Genomic DNA, 18,238 nt, shown 5'->3' with positions numbered 1-18,238 from the left:
CCCCCTCATTATATTACACACAACAGTAATACATCTTAAAAAAATTGCAATTACTTCAAGTAGTCATTTTCATACATAGAGATCATAGAATCACAGAATTTTTGTGGTTGAAAGAGAACTCTTAAGATCTTCTAGTCCAATCTTTGTGCTCAAGCAGGGTCAGCTAGTGCAGGTTGCCCAGGACTGTGTCCAGGCAGGTTTTGAGTACTCTACAGATGGAGACTCCACCACCTCTCCATGAAACCTGTTCCAGTGTTTGATCACCCTCACAGTAAATTTTTTTTCTTCTGTTCATATGGAGTTCCATGTTTTTTTAAATTTGTGTTCATTGTCTCTTGTCCTGTCAGTGAGCAGATACCTGTCAGGTATTTATACACATTGATGAGATCCCCCAGAGTCTTCTCTTCCCCAGGCTGAAGAGTCCCAGCTCTCTCAGCATTGCCAGCAGAGCACCTTTGCTTGTTGGCTCCTCGGTCCCGTGTGCACTCTAGAAATCTCCTAGATTGCTCGAGCTGTGCCGTGTTGTCTTTCCAGCAGATGTCAGGTTTATTAAAGTACCCCATGAGGACAAGGGTCTTTGAACTTGTGGATTCTTCAATTTTTTTGAGGAAGGCCTCATCTATTTCTTCCTGATCAGGAGGTCTATAGCAGATACCCGCTATAACAGCACCCATGCTGGTTTGCCTGCTAGTCTTGACTCAGAAGTTCTTGACTGGCTCCTGACCTGTTCCTTGCAGAGCTCCATACGTTCCAGCTCTCTCTCACATAAAGGATGACAGTTCCTTCTCAGCCTGTGGCTGTGTCCATCCATCACAGCATTCCAGTCTTGTGAGCTATGCTACCATATCTCTGTGATCCCAGTGAGGTCATAGCCCTGTAACCAGACACAAGCTTCTAACTCCTGTTTGTTCCCCATGTGTTTGTTCTCCATTAGTGTAGATGCATTTCAGAGAGGCACCCAAGCATGCCGATTCCCCAGAAGAGGCTTGAGAGCTTTTGCCATAAGGTTGTTCCACCAGCACTTCTTTACATGCCTGTGCTTCAAGTGATTGCACTTCCGCTATTTTGTTGATTGCTATGTCATTTTTTCACTCACCTGGTGAGGTGAGGGAATGAACCCCAATGGGCACTCACTTTGGTGCCAAACGCATGATGTGTGCTGGGCCTGACCCACTCTGGGGATAGCAGCAGCAGGTGAAGAGTTTGACTAGGGCAGTTAAACCACAATGCAGGGGCCCAAAGGTGAGCTCCGGGAGGACAGAATCCTTCTATGGAACAGAGGGAAAAAAGGTTGCTTGATCTAGATATTGTTATGTAAAATGGGATGATTATTCTTTTTGTACTGCCGTTGTGATAGCACAAAAGGTGTCTAATTTCTTTGGATGCTTCTTTTAACAGAAAACTGTGGAGATTAAAACAGAAAGGGGGGCTAAACTCTGCATTAAACCTCCTTTTGAGTACTCTGAGGATTTTGAACCTTATGAAAGCTTGAGCATGGAGACAAATGGTGATGATCTTCTCTGTTACTCCCAGGTACAATTGGCAGTTGCCATCTATTGTTCATGGTAGTGTCAATTGAAATGTGAATGGGCCCAGGTATCAGTCTTGACTAGAGCATGCAAAAAGTGTTTCTTTCACTAGATGATTTTGCATTGATGAGATGTGACATAAAGAAGGAAAAAGTGAAAAGAGAAAGTAAAACTACTTCGAAAATCTAATCTCAGTCAACAACGCTATAACATGTTAAGTCCTAATTTAAAGAGGTAGCGTATTGTCTCTGTTGGGTAGAACCAAGGTATTTCATGCAAGGAGATTCTTTCAGTTCACTTAATGGTTGTCCACATGAATGTCACTCTTGGCTATCAGGTTAGAGAAAGCTTAAATAACAACTTTTTCTGGGTTTGGGTGAGTTTTTGAATAATCATGCTAAAATTGTTGCATGTCATTGTTTTACCTAACAGAAGTCAGAGTAAAGTTTTTAAAATATTATAATCAATACAGTTGCTTTCCATCAAGGGTTGTTATTGTATTGACTCTGTTGTTTGACAGTTCAGCCTTGCATTCGGTTACTAATTGCAGTTTGTTCTAGCACACTTCACAAATGTCCTGTCCTTAAAAAATGAATAAATGAACAATAATTTATGGATGTTTTTCTGCCTAACCAATTAATGACATCAATAAAGCTTTTCTGGGTAGCAGAGTAGCATCTATATATGAAACTGTCTACAGATCTTACCACTGACATCAGACAAACTTCCCAAGCATATTTTCCTAGCTTGCATCTTTCTACCTTTCCTATATTGCTTTTGAGCTTACGAATTTTTTTTTTCTTTAGAAACTAGTAAGTTGTTTACAGTGATGGATATTATAATCATTTATGTGTAAGTAGTAAGCTAATAATTTTAAACCAAACCCTTACTTTTCTTTGTATTCCAGATGGAAATACTTTTGGTTTTCCAGAAGCTATAATATGTTTTCTTGAATGTCTTGTTACAATGCAGATGTCATGAGGTTTCAAACTAAAAAGAAAGCCTGTACAACTCCCTGTCAAATAGCTGGAAATATTAGTCTTGACTGTCATAAAGACATGCTCAATATCAAGCCTCAGGTTGTTTATAGACCCTGTTTTGAACCTGTTTGCCTGCTCTTTGTAATATGTTTCTGTCAACATGGATTCCCTAACAAGTGTTATCTGTAGCAGAAGAGCAGCTTGAAGCCTTCATTGCAACCTGAACATACACTGTCACAGTTCATTTGTACCTAAGATAGCTTCAGGTTTTCAATTTACTCATACAGTTTGCTTACCTATACTTACCTCAAAATTCTAACACCAACAAAATAGTGAAAAAATGCATTTAAGATATGCAAGGTCTTTTCCTTTTACATTCATAACAACAAAAGGCTCTCCAGCATCATCTGTGCTGTTTGTGGCATATGCTGAGAGAGGCAGGGTAGTTTTTTCAACAGTAAATTTCAAAATAGATTAGTTTTTGCATAAAATCCTGTTATAGAGTGTCCAATTAAAAAAATCTGTGCAAACTGGAAGCTTAGTCCATTAGACCACAAGCCTTTCCTACTGTTTTTTGAGGTACAGGTGTGTACAAGACAGGACTATTACCATTGATCCAATTGCTTATAAAGGAGTTGCTATTACATTAGCTTTGTAGTCTTGTGAAGGCATTCGGAAAATCTGGATTGCAGCTAGTCTTCAAATAGCAAGCCAAAAGACAGGGTAATCTAACTGTGTGAGTCTAGAAAAATATATGTCCTTGCCCTCTCCATTACTTACCTCCTGTTTGTAACTTACTCCTAAAAATTGGTTTTGCACATAAAAATTCCGTGGCCTACAGAATTTTCCTGCAAGGATTCTGATGAGAAGGAACAAAGGAGTTGTGGGATGATTTTTCTTTACAAGTCCTCATCAGAGGAATGAAGACACGGCATAGGAATGTGAATATTTTTAGCTGCATCATGGCTCTGAGTTCATGAGAAGATTTTTCTTTCTCCTGGGGGAGGAAGAGGCAGCCACATTGGTTTATTTTAAAATACATGTTTAAGCTTTTTCTGACAAATCTGTTTGAATTGTACTAGAAATTGAGAAGAAGCTTGCAACTTAGTATAGAAGAGAAAAGGATGGAAGAAGACTCTCTTAGTGATGATTATGACTCTGTTGAAGAGGATGTGTTTTCAGAACCATCTCCCACTGAGGAAACAATTACAAGCTTTGGAGGCCTTCAGTTGCATAGCAGTAAATCACTGCAGAAAGAAACTTCTGAACATCAGGATGCTGGGAGATGCTCTGGCCTTGATTCTGGTGCCCTGACTGTGTTGGAGTTCAACCAGGATCAAAGTAGTAAGTCTCTGTGTGTTATGCACTACTACAGTGCTGTAATAATTCTTTGAGAGCATTACTTTAAGGGAATTGCTGCTGGTTAATCGTTAATGGTTACTCCATACTCTCATGAGTTTTCATGCTCTTCAACAAACCTGTTGTTTTGATCTGATTTGGGAGACTGGCATCCTCTTACTACTATGTTAGGAAATTTTTTGCAAAGACAAAGATATATCCTTGCTTAACCCACTTGCATCACCAGGCCTAGACGCTTGAACAAAGATTGTCTCAGACTGTCTGTGAGATTTTTCAAGAGATTATTATTTTTTTAATATATTTTTGAACTGTTTTTGCAGTAATCCAGGCAGCCAAATCTTCCCAGTCTCAGCTTCCTCCATTTCACATCCTCGATGCTGGGTACCTGTCGTCATAGCATGTGCTATTCATCCCTGATGAAAGATGTATTAATTAGAGAAAACAAATCTGTCTGTCTATGAGCCACTTCCTTGTCAGGTCTTCTCCTTTGGAGACCTCAATGTCCAAACCCAAACCCAGTCACTAGGTCTCAAAGATAGTTAGCTTGTTAAAGGTACAGAGTCCAGGCAGAAAACAGACCTTTACCTACATTCAGTATTTCTCAAAATTCCCTCTCCATGCATTTCAGGTACATTCATTGGTGTTTTTTTTTTTGTTTTGTTTTGGTTTTTTCCCCTCTTTTCCTTATCCATAGCTAATTCCCTAACTTAAGAGGAACAATCTTTGAACAAATTGAGTAAAGGAGTGTTCCTCTCATTGTCATAGAGGTAGTGGAGTGTGAATGGGGAGAGGTGGCAGACAAAGAGACAGGAACAAGGGATGGAGCAGCAATGAGAACAAGATCTCCAGAAGAGTACATGATTTTTTTTTTTCCAGAGAGAAGTTTCAAAGCTGTGATGCAAACAATGGAGGCATTAATAATTCTCAAATAAAAAAGAGAAGAAGTACTCTTATGAACTACACTAGGCAACACTCTCCCCCTTTGAAACTTCTACATAAGACAACATTTTAGTCTATATTTTAAGAATTTATTTTGGTATAACTAGGTTAATAAGTGACTCATGCCTTCTTTTTTATTTTTGCTTTTCTTGACAGTGATGCAGGTAAATATCTAGTACAGATGAGATATATTGGTACCTTATAATGGTATATTTTATTTTGTGTCATGAAGTCAGTGCAAGGCATGCATATGTACTTCTACGTCAGTAGAGCAGTATCAGTGAAAATGAGGGAGGATGGAGGTTATCACTTAAACTATGCCAGCATAATTAAAGTGACAAAATTTTAGCAGTTAAGATCCTTTTTTTCCCTGGCTGGCTGCTCCTAAATATCTCTGAAGTTGATTATTTCTATTCCCTTATTATCTTGCAGAAGTGAAGCCACTACGAGTTCTCTCGGCAAAAAGAAAAGATAATGCTGAAATGTATATTCCTGTCAGACCAATCGTGTTAAAAAATAAAATCACTCGGCCACTCTCTGCTGAGTTTTTGCAGCAGGAAAGACATGAAAGAATTTGTTCTAGTAAGAAACATATAAATGTATATTAATATATATGATAAGAATATATAATGTCAATAAGGAGAGTTTTCATGCTTTTTTCCCCTCTGGCTCAGATATAATTTCAGCACACATCTGTCATGATGTGATTTTTCTTAGCTGTTGTCCTTTTTTTTTTTGTGTGTTTTTTTGTTGTTGTTTTTACCCCCTCAAGTATTTTGACTTAAGTAAAATTGTGAGAAAGTCCAGAGCCTATATACTTCGTATAATTTAGTCTTCTGCTACGTCTTTACTACCTTCCTTCTCTTTTTGCTTCCACAGCATAAGACTTTTTCCTCTCCCTTTCAGTCCTTGTGCTTGCTCTGTGTTTCCCACTTTCCTCATGGAGATCTGTTCCCTGTGGTATTAACAGAAGTGAGTCTTTGTAAAATCAGCAATTGACACTTTGGTGGAAGACTTGAATACAATGCATTTATAGCAATAAAGGCATAGTTTTCCACAGCACAGCAAAACTAGCTCTGTTGCTGCTTGGGACTGTACTTGAATTACACCTTGAACACTGCAGATCAGTCTCCACTGCTGGGTAGGTATGCGGGTGTCTAGTACCAGACTGGAAAATGTTTTTCCTGGACTGGAGAACACCATTTTGAAAGCACTGCTGCTTATTCTAGAAATCTGCTGCTAAGGTGTGGTCTTTACCTGGGCTTTAAAAAAAAAACCCAAACAAACCCCAAATCTAGGGGCTGAAATCATAGCTGCAGTTGTTATTTCAGCACAGTCCTTAATTGGACAAGTCTGATGAACTTGAGTTTTGAAATGTCTGAGTTAAAGTTTTCAGACTTACCATACTCTATGGTTAAGACACTTTTCTAAAAAGCAAAATCCAGATGTGTCCCAAGACAGCAATAAAACTAATGGTTTGAAAAGTCAAAATATTAGTTTCTTAATTGGCAGAAAACCAAACTGAGGAAAAGAAGCTGGTTCTTTTTGGCTTCAGAATAAATCCTCTTTGTAGCTTCTGAGACCCTCACCCACCATCTGTCTGAGAAGATGCTTGCTTTGACCATTTTCCAAAGACGTGTGTAGCATTTTCTCATGTTATAATAGTGCTTGTTAGAACTGTTTCTGTCCACCTATCACTTTAAATCTTTAAATTAATTTCATTTCACGGGGATGGTATAGTATAGAAAAATAAAAAGGACTTTATTCTGTCTGTGTGTTTGAGAGATGACTAATGCTTGTTGAAAGTTTTTATGAGTGAAGACGGCATAGGGCTTAGAATGTGAATGCATGCAAATCTCAATTCAGTTTTAACTTCCTGTCTTTTCAAGGTAGACTTCATGTTACTAGCATCCACTCCCATTTTACTCTCCTGCTTAGTAAACCTCACTGCAGCAGTATGAGCACATTTGCATATCAGCCTGTTATGTATATTTTCACTTGATCTTAATGTCTGTACAACTTTGGTCTCTTTTCTTCCCTTGACTTCTGAAGACCTTGAATAGAAGCACTGTGCTTCTCTTTTAGTCCAGTCTCAGATCCTCTATCATTAAATTTTATTTCCTTCCTTTTAAACCTGTTTATAGGCTGTGACGTTTCTGTTTCTCCATGATGTTTGGGAAGATTGGGATGCGTATGGGCATTTTGATGACTACTTAAGTGATAAGGTCATTTATTTTGCCTTGCAAATAGCAACTCCTGCCTCCCCTTGTTTGCTAGAAGACTCTGGGTCTTCCTCCAAGATAGCTGAACACCCCAGTTACATTGAAAAAGTTCAGGTGTGCTGAAATTATATATACTTTTTTCAGTGAACTGTTACAAGGCATTTCCATTAAATACCTGAATAAAGCAAATAAAAAAAATGTTAAAGCATAAAAATTATGTTTCTCATTTGTCAGTTTTTCTCCTCTTATGATACTGCTTCAGCTGTCTAAAGTAGATGTGACCTGGAATCTTAGTATGAAAACAAATTGGAGCAATTCAGCCTTGCTTGGGATGGTTACAGACTGCTAGCAATGCCCTGTGTCAGTAACTGAATTGGATGTTTCACATGTACACTGTTGTAATGTTCCATACTTATATGTTTGGACAAATGAATATTCCTTCCTTCTTTTGGTGGCAGGACCATTAAGTCGACCAGAAAGACCACTTTCAGCAACTCGAAAGAATGAGTGTGAGAAGGATCCTGATCTCTCAGTTTCAGCTGTGGTTAAAGCAATGCAAATTGAAAATGAAGTCTTGCAGAGAGATCTGCAAAGGCAGACAGTTTCCACAAGCCCTCAAAAGGTATGGCAAAATACAGAAAAGGGCTGTTTGATCAAGTAGCAAAACCCCCATGAATTACAGTCTCTTGTACATTAAGATTATGTATGAATGAATAGTGATGCCTCTTAAGTGTTATTTAATTTGTATTATTCTTCCATAGGGTGGTTTTCTTTAATCTCCTTCCTCAGGATGGCATCCCACAGCTCTCTCTTGATTTCAGGGATCAATGAGCAACTGATAGACCAGTCACATGATATGTCTATACAGTCAAATGCACAGCTGCAGGCCTGGTTGAACCATTTTCATTCTGGAAGCTTCTTAAACAAGATAATGTGTGATTTCCATACCAATAAATGCTACCTTCCTACTGGACTCATTAATATGGGCACTGTTCCCTGTTAATACATGCTCTGCTTTTGGAGCAGAGCTGTCACGTACGCTGCTGGCTCTTAGTGAGGAGGAGCTCGTATGGGTTTTCTGCACCAATGTGTGTACATCTCTTATCTTCAGCAACCATGTTCAAAAGCAATTAAAACTTCACCTTATAAACAAGGAAATCAACAAAAATCCACTCCCTTCTGATTCAGGTCACACCATTATTCCTTGTTAAGTTAAAGAGTAAGGAGGTTTGTGTTGACAATCCTAGCTAAACTTTGAGCATACCCAGTAATTCAGTTCTCCTAACAGAAAGAAAGTACTTGAAGAAATTTGAGCATAAACTGAAATTTACAAAATTATCTGTTATGGACAGTGTTCCTGGATTCAAAGTCTGCTTCCAGTTTGATGTTTAGGAGACTCATTTTTATAGGAAGGAAAAGAGAGATGCCTAGACATTCTTGGAGTTACTTATTTGAATTCTGAGAGTTTCCAAGACAGCTGACTACTTTAACCTAAGCTGATGTTCCCTGAAGTTGTGAGTTGATGCTATGATGAATATGTATCCACTGTCATCGCTGAGCCAACATTAGGTTTCTGGGGAGTTTTGGTTAGGACCAAAGGTTACAATGTTCTTTTACTATAGGTAAGTACTTTACATATGATTTCACCCTCTAGGTCAACTTTTCAACCTTATTCCTCTTGTTTTTGAGATATTTATAGCCTTGTGACCGAGAGAACAAATTCCATTGAATTTTCTCACATAATGTATGTTTCTGCTAACATTAGGACATTTTAATACTGTTGTGCTTGAATTAAAAGTAATGAAATAATACTTAAAATAGATGTAATTTTACCCTGACACTTGAGGTGGAGTTTCAAAAACCCACTGTGAGTTCTCAGTCTTAAAGCTGACCTAAATGATCTTCCAGAAGTAATTTAATTTTGCTTATGCAATTAAGGGATTGTGGAACTTGGCCTTTGATATTTAAATGTATAACAATGAAGAATTTTTAATACTAAAAAGGTAATTAACTTCTAAGCATTTTAAAGTTCTCTTACTCTTCAAAAATTGTAGAAATGGAAGTGACCTAAGAACAGAAGGACTGCCATTCCTCATCTGACTAGTTATTCACTGTGCTGAGTATTCTGTCTCTGGCAAAAGCTACCAACAAATTTTTAGGAAAAATAACAAAGGGAGCAGGGTATACTTCCAAAGTGGGGTACAGGCACAAAAAGAGCCCATAACATTGTAAGAACTGCAGGACTTTTCCTCTGTTTTCTCTTAGATAGTCACTACTGATAATTCTATTTTTAAAAAAATAAATCAAGATTTTATTCTTATAAAACTGAGATTTTTTGGGTTTGAAAGTCTTTACGATCCTTTTTTTGAGAAGGAGAAAGTCTAGGCAGACCTGTGCCAAAGCTTTGGCCAACTGAATCCTACCGAATGTATACAATGAGATTTCAGACATATATATATATTTTTTTAATAGTCATCAGAGAATGCTTTTAAGTTACTTTTCTTCCACATAGAAGATCAAGCTCCAAGCTCAGCTCTTTCATTGCAAATCAAGACGAATTCTGTTAAATGTGCTTTAACTCGGTATAGAGTTACAGATTAGCTAAGGTTAGCCGAGACCAGAGTTGGGCCCAAACTCTTATTTATTCCAGAGATGCAGGCTGATACTCATTGGTATGTAGAGAACAATGTGAATGAAACGCGTTCATCTTTTTCTTACTTAGAAGAAATTTTCTGTTTCATCTGTTGTTTCTGCAATGGTTGAACCTCCAGAAAAAAGCCAGACAAGGACTGCAGTCACAAAAGCTGTTGAAAGGATTTGTCCTTTTGGAAGCAGGTATATATATTTCCTTTAAGGCTAGCTTCCTTTTTTGAAGAGATATTTTTCAGTATACCACCAGTATACCACTACACCTGGTAATCTTTAGATACCTGAGACATCATGCAAGTAGTAGCAAATCAGGGAGAAGGTTCCAGCCTTAGGCGAGTCTCTGTGGATCAGGGAACTGCCAACATCTCCCTCTGTCTTCATATTACCTATGTATTACTTTCTCAGACTGCCTCAGAATCAGCTGAGAACTGGAGCCCAGTCTTTTAACCAAACTCTGTGTATCTAAGGTGGGATGCTGCAACAGTTGTCATTCAGCATGGGGGTACATGGGCTTCTTCTGTGGAGCGTGTGGGTTCATCCTATCATCTCTTCACTTTCGCACCAACAAAACTATTCCTTAAAAATACGGGAATTATGAGGAAGTAACACATAAAAGAATATGTATGTTTCAGACAACAGAAGAAACTTCTGAAAGACCTTCCGGAGCCTGAGAGCCATTCTGCCTGTGATAATGACATATTCCTATCTGATGACAAATCTGAAGTAGGTTCCATGTTGAGAGAGAAGGTTTGTGTATATATGCACCACAACTGATGCTTCCCAGTATTACTGAAATAAAAGCACATTGAATGATCTGTATTCCACCGATTCTGCCCCATGTCAACTAATAAACCTATGGCAGGATAAGAGAAGAGAATTTAGCACCGTTCCTTTGTTCATCAGAATGACAAAGGAAGCAGACAGAGAGAACTGTTTTCTCCTTAGGCTTTGTAAGAGGATCATAAGTTCTTTTCTCTTACCCTGATAGATTTATTAGTTGATGTGGGGCAGAATTGGTGGAACCCAGAATGATGAATGTCATCCAGATAGCCTTGAGTTTGCAAGCTTTTTGCTTCTGACTCATCAGTATTGTAGTCTTAACAGTCTTTATTTTGTTCCACATTTTATTGTTTTGTCACTTATGTTTATACTGTATTTCATTTTGGTCCAGATGACAACCAGTATGGAAGTACGTGATGCCATTTATGTGACTATGGAACTTCTTTCTAACTGGGGAAATCCAGTAAATGTGGGCCTGAGCGAGGTGGAATTCTTTGATTTATACAATGAAAAGATATTTGTGTCTCCTCATGATGTGGACATTCGAAATGCTGACAACCCAGGGGATTTGTGCTGCTTGGTCAATAAGAACTTAAATGTAAGACAGCTTAGTCCTGGATATAAAAATTTCTCATTATAATATTTCTTTAATATTCGATCACTAGTTTTTTTTGTTTAGAAACATGATTGCATTTTGAACCTGACTTGCATAACAACTATCTGATAATTTAAAAAAATACAAATATTGCTTGTTACTAACAAATCCAGCTTTCCTGTCCAAGATGTTGGTATTCAGTTATAATTTTGTTTTAGAACAGAATTTGATTAATTTGCCTGACTTACTTAACTGAGCAACTGGAAGGAAGCAGCTTTAACTCTGCCTCCTTATATATTAACTCTGTGGTGTTGTCTTGGATGAAAGAACACATTCAGTTTTTAAAGTATTGTAATGTAATCATAGCATCTGTAGAACGAGATCGCAAAACTTCAAGGACAGGGAATTTCATATTTTTACAGTATGTCTGCTGATAAACTTAATTCTTGTGATCTGAAGGTATAGGAGCTTCACTGCTAACTTCTTCCAGATGTTTAATATGAATTTAAGTAAACTTAAGAAGGAAACATGCTTATTTTCTTCTGTCCCCTTGTTATCCTTTTACCTAGGGAACAATCATGGAAGAATAAGAATGCGTAGGTAGGTAGTTTTGAACACGAGATTAAGAAAAATGTGTGGCATGGTAAAAGTATTTCATGGCTCTTCTGTGAGACAGTAAAATGAGGAGACATGAAGTGCTTACATACTAAAGACAATGGACAAAAGACAATAACTGGTATGAAATTCTGATGCTATTGAAGAGATTAGCAAATGTCCATAGCCCTTCATACAGCCATAATTTCATTAGTGCTGCACACTCACTGTGTGTCCTTTGTCTCCATGGGCCTTTAGTGCTAGGATTCTAGTAAAAATTAGTATGATTTTAGTGGATGAGGATACTAAATGACTTAGTCTGTTAAAAAACATAAATTTTAACTCATTTCATGCTAGCGATACTTCTCTACTTGTAGGGTGAATGAGAATAGAAAGAGGGCAAATATGCAGTATTTTGAAATTTAGTTGAAACTCAGAATGAAATATTATTTCCAGACAAATATTTTTACTTGAAACATCTTTCTTACTGTCTCCTGAAAATTGCAGTTTGGGTGTCGTAAATACCCATTCTCCTTTATAGGCTGTGTCATCAATACCCATTCTCCTTTATAGGCTGTGCTCTCTGGCAGGTGACACTTAGTAGTAGTAGTAGTAGCGACTCTCAGATTTCTAGATAATTTTAAATTATGTAGTAATATATTCATTAATCCGTCATAAACCTGTTATTCTCAGCATTTCTCACATATTTATATATCCCATTATTCTTAAGTAATGAGGTTTTATATTTCATTGGTCAATATATTCCTTTGATTTGTGACACTGTAATCTCCTCTCTTGAAGCTGGAAAGGTACTGCATCAGAGAAGATGCAATCTGGACAGGGAATATGGTCTCAGAATGTGGATATGTGATAACTGAACTACAGACTCCTTCAGAAGTCAAAGCAGCATTTTCAGTTTGTGTACATTTCAGATCATACAGGAAAGCCTTTGGGTACATTAGAAAAACCAACAAATTAATGAATCTCCAAGCAACTGATATTTTCAACAGAATGAAAACTAACATAAAAACTTACTTTGTGGAAAACTCACTTTACCTCGGTTGAAACGCTTCCATCTTTGATCATTTACGTGTACATTTGTCTTTGAGAATAGACATACTCTTATTGAAGATCAGGGATTTTATTTATTTATTGGTTTATGTATTTAATTGCCTCCTTCCTTGTACTTCTTGATATGCTGTAAAAGAAAAAAATGCCTGGCAGAACATAAGGTACTCTCAACTAAGGAAATAGTGCCTGAGGGTATATAATGCTTAATAGTACATAGATAAGGCATTTCATTAAAATTGTTTCCTGTAAACCTTTTTGATTCTTACATGCATATATAGGTCTTTTAAACCTCAGAATAACAAGGACAGGTAACTGTAATTCTAGGAATATCTAACAAAGGTATTTCTTCACAACGGTGAACCCTCAGACCCACGTCATTCCTCTTCACAGTGCTCAAGCCTTCCTTTACTCTCCATCAGGTGTACCTTCAGTGCCCACACAAAGCAGTGTCTTGGGCCAGTCTTCCACAACATCTAAGACCAAAGCTTCCCACTCTTGCTTTTTTTCCTTGATCCAGTTCAAATGTAATTCCTATTCCTGACGTATCAGGTTCACCCTGAAGGTTCAAAGACCTTTTGCACTAGATTTTTCAGTGCTAGTTGCAAAGACAGTAACTCCAGACATGATGTGAAGGCAAAGACATCACCATCACTCTTAGTGATAAAACATGAGAGTCCTCCACAGTCTCATGAGTTTTGGCACGGACTCATCAAGGTGCCTTCAATTTCTGGTGTCAGATCTTTGACCTGCTGATGGAGACTGTAACACCTGTGAATTTGTGTATCCTCAGTCCTAAGCAGTTAATTCCACTGATAAACAAAATGATCTCTACAGCTGCCTCTCACTCAAGACACAATACTCAGCGTGGCACTGATATGCCTTCTATTGTTTGGAAGATCATGTGCAACTTTGCAGAGAAACTAGTGAGAAGCATGAACAGGTCTCTCCAGAGTCCGTTTTGGTGCTGAATCTGGTGCCCTCCTGTGAAGGCACCTCTGGTGCTATCTCGGTGCACACCAGAATCTATTGATTGCTAGGGCTTCAGGTCCTGACTTGAGAGGTCTGGAGATGGATTGCTCATCAGATGTTTTCTGCTGTTAGGAAATGATTTTTTAATGATTCTTGTTCATAGTATGACTTTAATAACACGATCTAGCTTTGAAATTGATCCTGGAATTCAGTTCACACTGGTTTGAGGGCTATCCTTAATTTCTTTTATGTTAAGAAACTTCTTTCTTTTTTTATATAGAAAGGATTAAACCTGTCTGGCACTCTTATGGCTATTTATGCCCAACACTGACATTTCAAAGCAACAAGAGTCTCCCAAAGCTTTTTGAGAGGCCTCTGGGGCAGAGACATTGTGGACCATTAGAGCTTGGAATATGTAGATGACCGCTCTGAGAAGTGGATCTATTCATGATATCTTTGAACAGACCGGCAGAGCTCTGTCCTTACCATCATTAGGCACACACCTAAAGTACTTGATAGGGAAGTTTTGTAGCTATTGCCTTCAGGCAAAACTGAAAGACTCACTTCAAAGTGAAAGGATGTGGAAAAATACTGACTTTGTGTACCTACCGTGTGACTACATGTACTGTATATCATTGAAAATAGAAAGGGAGCTAATTTATCTGCTAATCTTGGATCACTGAAATGTTGTCTGCATGTATATTTGCTTTGTGGCCTCATTCATCTCTGTGGCCTCGTTCATCTCTGGTTTGGGGTAACATTCGACATCAAGTATATTAATATTCATCATTTTGATTTTGCAACTCTTTACTCCTTGCTTCTTCCTGAGCTGCCACACATCCTTTTCCTCCATTTCTGAACACGTAGAGGTAGCACTTCTGAACAATGTCCAGAATTAGGCGTTCTTTGGTACTTTAAAATGTCTTGATTGTCACTTGTCTGTAAAATTCATGTTGGGAGCTTCTGTGATGTCTTAAAAAATTTCTTATAAAATTTCAAGTGTGGAGTCCTATATACAGCTCTAAGGAATAGATCTGTAAGTGAAATTAGTTGTCTGCAAAGCCTGATTAAAACAGAGGCAGTGAAATAAAATTCTATCAGATTCCCCTCTTTAGAGGGCAAAACAGAAATGTAAGCACTTCAAGAAATCGTAAAATGATTATACAGTGTCTGTTGTGCTCAGTGATCCCCTCTAGTGCCTGCCAAGCTGATTAATTTGATTAAGATAAACTGGGCTTGCTTTGACCCTGCAGTTACAAAGCATGGCAGACTGCCTGTCATTTGTGAGCATGCAGATGTCTTACCAGGACAGCAAGCAGCTGACCTTTATCTAATTTTCAGGTTGTTGGTGAGCTGTCTTACAGGGAGGAGAGTCAGATTTACTGCTTGGAAATGAGGTTAATGTTTTGCTCTTAACATAGTAGATTTTATGAAATGGTTACTTTTCTAATCGATGTATATTTTTCTGTGGGGTGGTGAGTTAATTAAAATATGCTGCTTTAGGAGAAAGAGTATTAGTGACAGTCTGCTTGTACGTGTTTTTAGACCACGAAGGGAAGCTTCCTTTGGATGTGCCCTTTCCATCCACCCATCCAACTTTACTTTGTTATCCGCAATCTCACCCGGTCACATGACTTTGGTATATCCAAGATCAAGATTTGGAATTACAACACAACAACTCCCTGTGTAAGTAGTCTTTTCTCAACTCCTCTGTGTGTATGCTCTACCTTGCCTAGGGAAATTCAGTTTGATCTTCTTTCCAAAAGTATGAAATAAAAGTAGATACCATTTTCTCTAATAAAATAGGGAGCTAGGAGGTGTCCATGTCTACTGTGAAATTTGCTTGTCTTAATTGTAAGTGGTAACAATGTAAGTTAACATTTACATTTTCATACGTTTTCATAGGCACAATTAGTATTTTCTTTCAAAGCTATTAAAGATCTCTAAAGACCTAATAAAAGGCATGCATATTCTGTCAGTTAATCCTTTACTGTGGTGAGAAATAAAGATACAAAGGTAAATGCATCTTAATATTCAGAACTTGCAGTTGTTTTATCACGATATAAATAAATGTGTTTAAATATGTGTTTTCTCATGTATATAGGTATAAATAGGCTGAGTGTTGCTCGATTTTGGTTCTGTCACTTTAATTAAAAAGTATACTAACTGTGTGTTCATAATAAAACAAGTAATCTAGTGTTACAAGAGAGACATCTCATGGCAGATGGTCTCTTGTTTGTGTGTTTGAATGTCACCACGGAAATTATTCTTGTTTGTATACTGCAATGTTAAGAAAAAAATCCCAGGTACTGGATTAAAGAGGATTTGCTGTCCTGGATTATGAATAAGAGGCTTTATCCCTCTGGTTTTGCTCTCATCCATGTTCTTATGTAAGCACATATGGTAATTTATACTATGGAAACAGCCGTGGAAGGGACAGCTTAAACAAATTTACTACATGATTTATATTTATTTTCTGGAATTTTAATAGCTTTTTCTATTTAAATGTGGGCTACAGACTGTTCCGTCATCATTAGAGAGTGCGAAAGAGACTGCTGTTTTTGGAGGTAATAGTATGATTTGTTACCAAATCTATTGAATATAATGCAGGAAATACACATAAATGTGTTTCTGTATTTCAAGGCACTGTTTTTTTAATAAACCACCATGAGGCAAGCTGTAAAATCCATTAGGAATATAATCCTATGGATTTTGGTGGCAGTGCAGCCATCTACATTGACTAAAGAAATGTCCCATTATCCTTAAGATGAAAGAATAATACGAAGCAGTTCTGCCTAATTCTGTAATTTGTCCTGAGGAAGTTTTGTCTGAGATGTATAAAAGCCAAAAATATAATTAGCTAACAATTTTCTTCCTGGTAATGTAAATCCAGAGCCAGATTTCTGTGTTGGTTTTTTGTAATCATTCTAACCTCCTTCTTTCCCTCAGAAACCACATAAGTGAGAGGTGCCCAAGTACTTCTTCAAAAAACAGAAAAAAAATTAATTCAGGCCAGTACTTTTAGATTGTTAAAAATGTTTGAGTTTTAGAACTTAAGTCTGGGAGTAGAAAAAATATGTCTGGAGGAAGCTGTAAAAGATTACATCATTGTCATAGAGTCCTTGATTCAGTGTATTACAAGGAAGGTCTCAGAGAATGCTTCATCTTGCCTTTATTTACTTCAGATGAGATCTGCAAAAAAGGAGGTCATTTTTAGTCTGCAAGAACAGATAAAGTGTAAGTGAGGGCACCCAGTTCTTTTCAAGTTTGTCTGAAATATTCAGGCATTTTGTAAATACTTGCTACAGCCTTGAAATTGCATCATTACTTGATGCTATTAAAACTCTTTTCATAAGATCCAATGTGATGTCTGTTGTATGTCTTCACAAATCCGTGAATGGAATTAATACTTAAAAGCTTGAATGTCTTAGTTGCTCTCCAGTTGGATCATTGTCTCCTTCAAGCGATTGCCCATATACGTGTTACTCATGTGTGTATGTTCATGTCCATTCTCTTGAGTTGGAGATCTTTTTCAGTGCTGGACAACCAGTGGCGTGCATTGTCTGTAAAGATGCAGCAGCTTTGTTCCAGCGGAGTTAGGTTTATAGAAGAACTTACCTCTTTTAGTTCTTGACTTCTTTTCTAGTGCTTCTTCTTTTTCACTCTTCTGTGAGAAGTCAGGTAGAGGCAACTTCAAGTCCTCTGTCCAGGTGTAATTCGCAGAAAAATGCCTCTTGTCCTTTGTGCACAGATATCACTGAAATGGCCAGAGATATCATCCCTGTTGCTTCATTGGAAAGCACTATCCCAGCAGGCACTCTGTGAGAGCTGAATGGGCAAGCTGGGAAGGAACATCAATAGAAACCATAGAACTATTTTCCCAAAATCTTTCATTTTTTTCTCTGTGATGTTGATCATACCTACTTGCTTGTTTTGAGACATTGTGTTATTCTAATTACTCTTCTGGGAGGAAAAAACCCTGCTTTGGATGAAGTATGGAGTGTTGGTTTACAGGGTGGCTTCTTGATGGAATTACTCATGAGGAAGGCATTTCTCCAACCTCCTTGTGCCCGAGGAGAGTTAAGCAGTGGTACTAGGAGAAGCTAACCATTCTGTTGATCTTTCCCACCGCATCTGGTCACAAAGCAACTCGAAGCTCAGAAGGGGGGTGGCAGGGAATGAAAAAGAGGACTTCTTAGTCCTGAGTCTGCACACGTTTGCTCTTGGAGTCCCTGAGATCTGTTCATATTTTTCCTGCCTGAGCCTCAGTCTGCCTAGAATTTTGGTGCAAGAGATTTTCATCAGCTCTTTTACTGGTTCTTCATGAACAGATGCTTCTTCTGAGATATCAGCTGTTATTAATACCTGCCCCAATTCAGTCTGTCTCTAGTGTCTTAGAAATATCTGTACCTTTGCTTGGTTCATCTTGATACAGTCCAGACACCACTTTTGGGGAATCATAGAATGCTTTGGGATGGAAGGGACCTTTACAGGTCATCTAGTCCATCCCCCCTGCAATTGGCAGGGACATCTTCAACCAGATCAGGTTGC

The 18,238-nt window shown here is 37.9% G+C and overlaps 1 protein-coding gene across 9 annotated transcripts in view; it reads left to right on the top strand.

Annotated features, from left to right (window-relative positions):
- KATNIP (katanin interacting protein) overlaps window positions 1-18,238 on the top strand; it is a 65,907-nt gene that overhangs the window by 10,172 nt on the left and 37,497 nt on the right. For 4 of the 9 annotated variants that reach the window (XM_087734584.1, XM_087734578.1, XM_087734577.1 and 1 more), the window contains exons 5-12: window positions 1,399-1,533; window positions 3,592-3,853; window positions 5,240-5,389; window positions 7,488-7,651; window positions 9,752-9,864; window positions 10,311-10,425; window positions 10,850-11,056; window positions 15,233-15,373. In XM_087734584.1, the coding sequence (XP_087590710.1) occupies window positions 1,399-1,533; window positions 3,592-3,853; window positions 5,240-5,389; window positions 7,488-7,651; window positions 9,752-9,864; window positions 10,311-10,425; window positions 10,850-11,056; window positions 15,233-15,373 (1,287 nt within the window). The remainder of the gene's footprint in view (window positions 1-1,398; window positions 1,534-3,591; window positions 3,854-5,239; window positions 5,390-7,487; window positions 7,652-9,751; window positions 9,865-10,310; window positions 10,426-10,849; window positions 11,057-15,232; window positions 15,374-18,238) is intronic. The other 5 variants (XM_087734579.1, XM_087734582.1, XM_087734581.1 and 2 more) reach the window with 5 other exon arrangements.

This window comes from Nipponia nippon, unplaced genomic scaffold (genome assembly GCF_047370975.1).
Source record: "Nipponia nippon isolate SJK-2023a ecotype South Korea unplaced genomic scaffold, ASM4737097v1 scaffold_5, whole genome shotgun sequence".
NCBI lineage: Eukaryota > Metazoa > Chordata > Aves > Pelecaniformes > Threskiornithidae > Nipponia > Nipponia nippon.
Note: the sequence above shows the minus strand (reverse complement) of the source record. Positions and strands in the feature narration are given on the sequence as shown.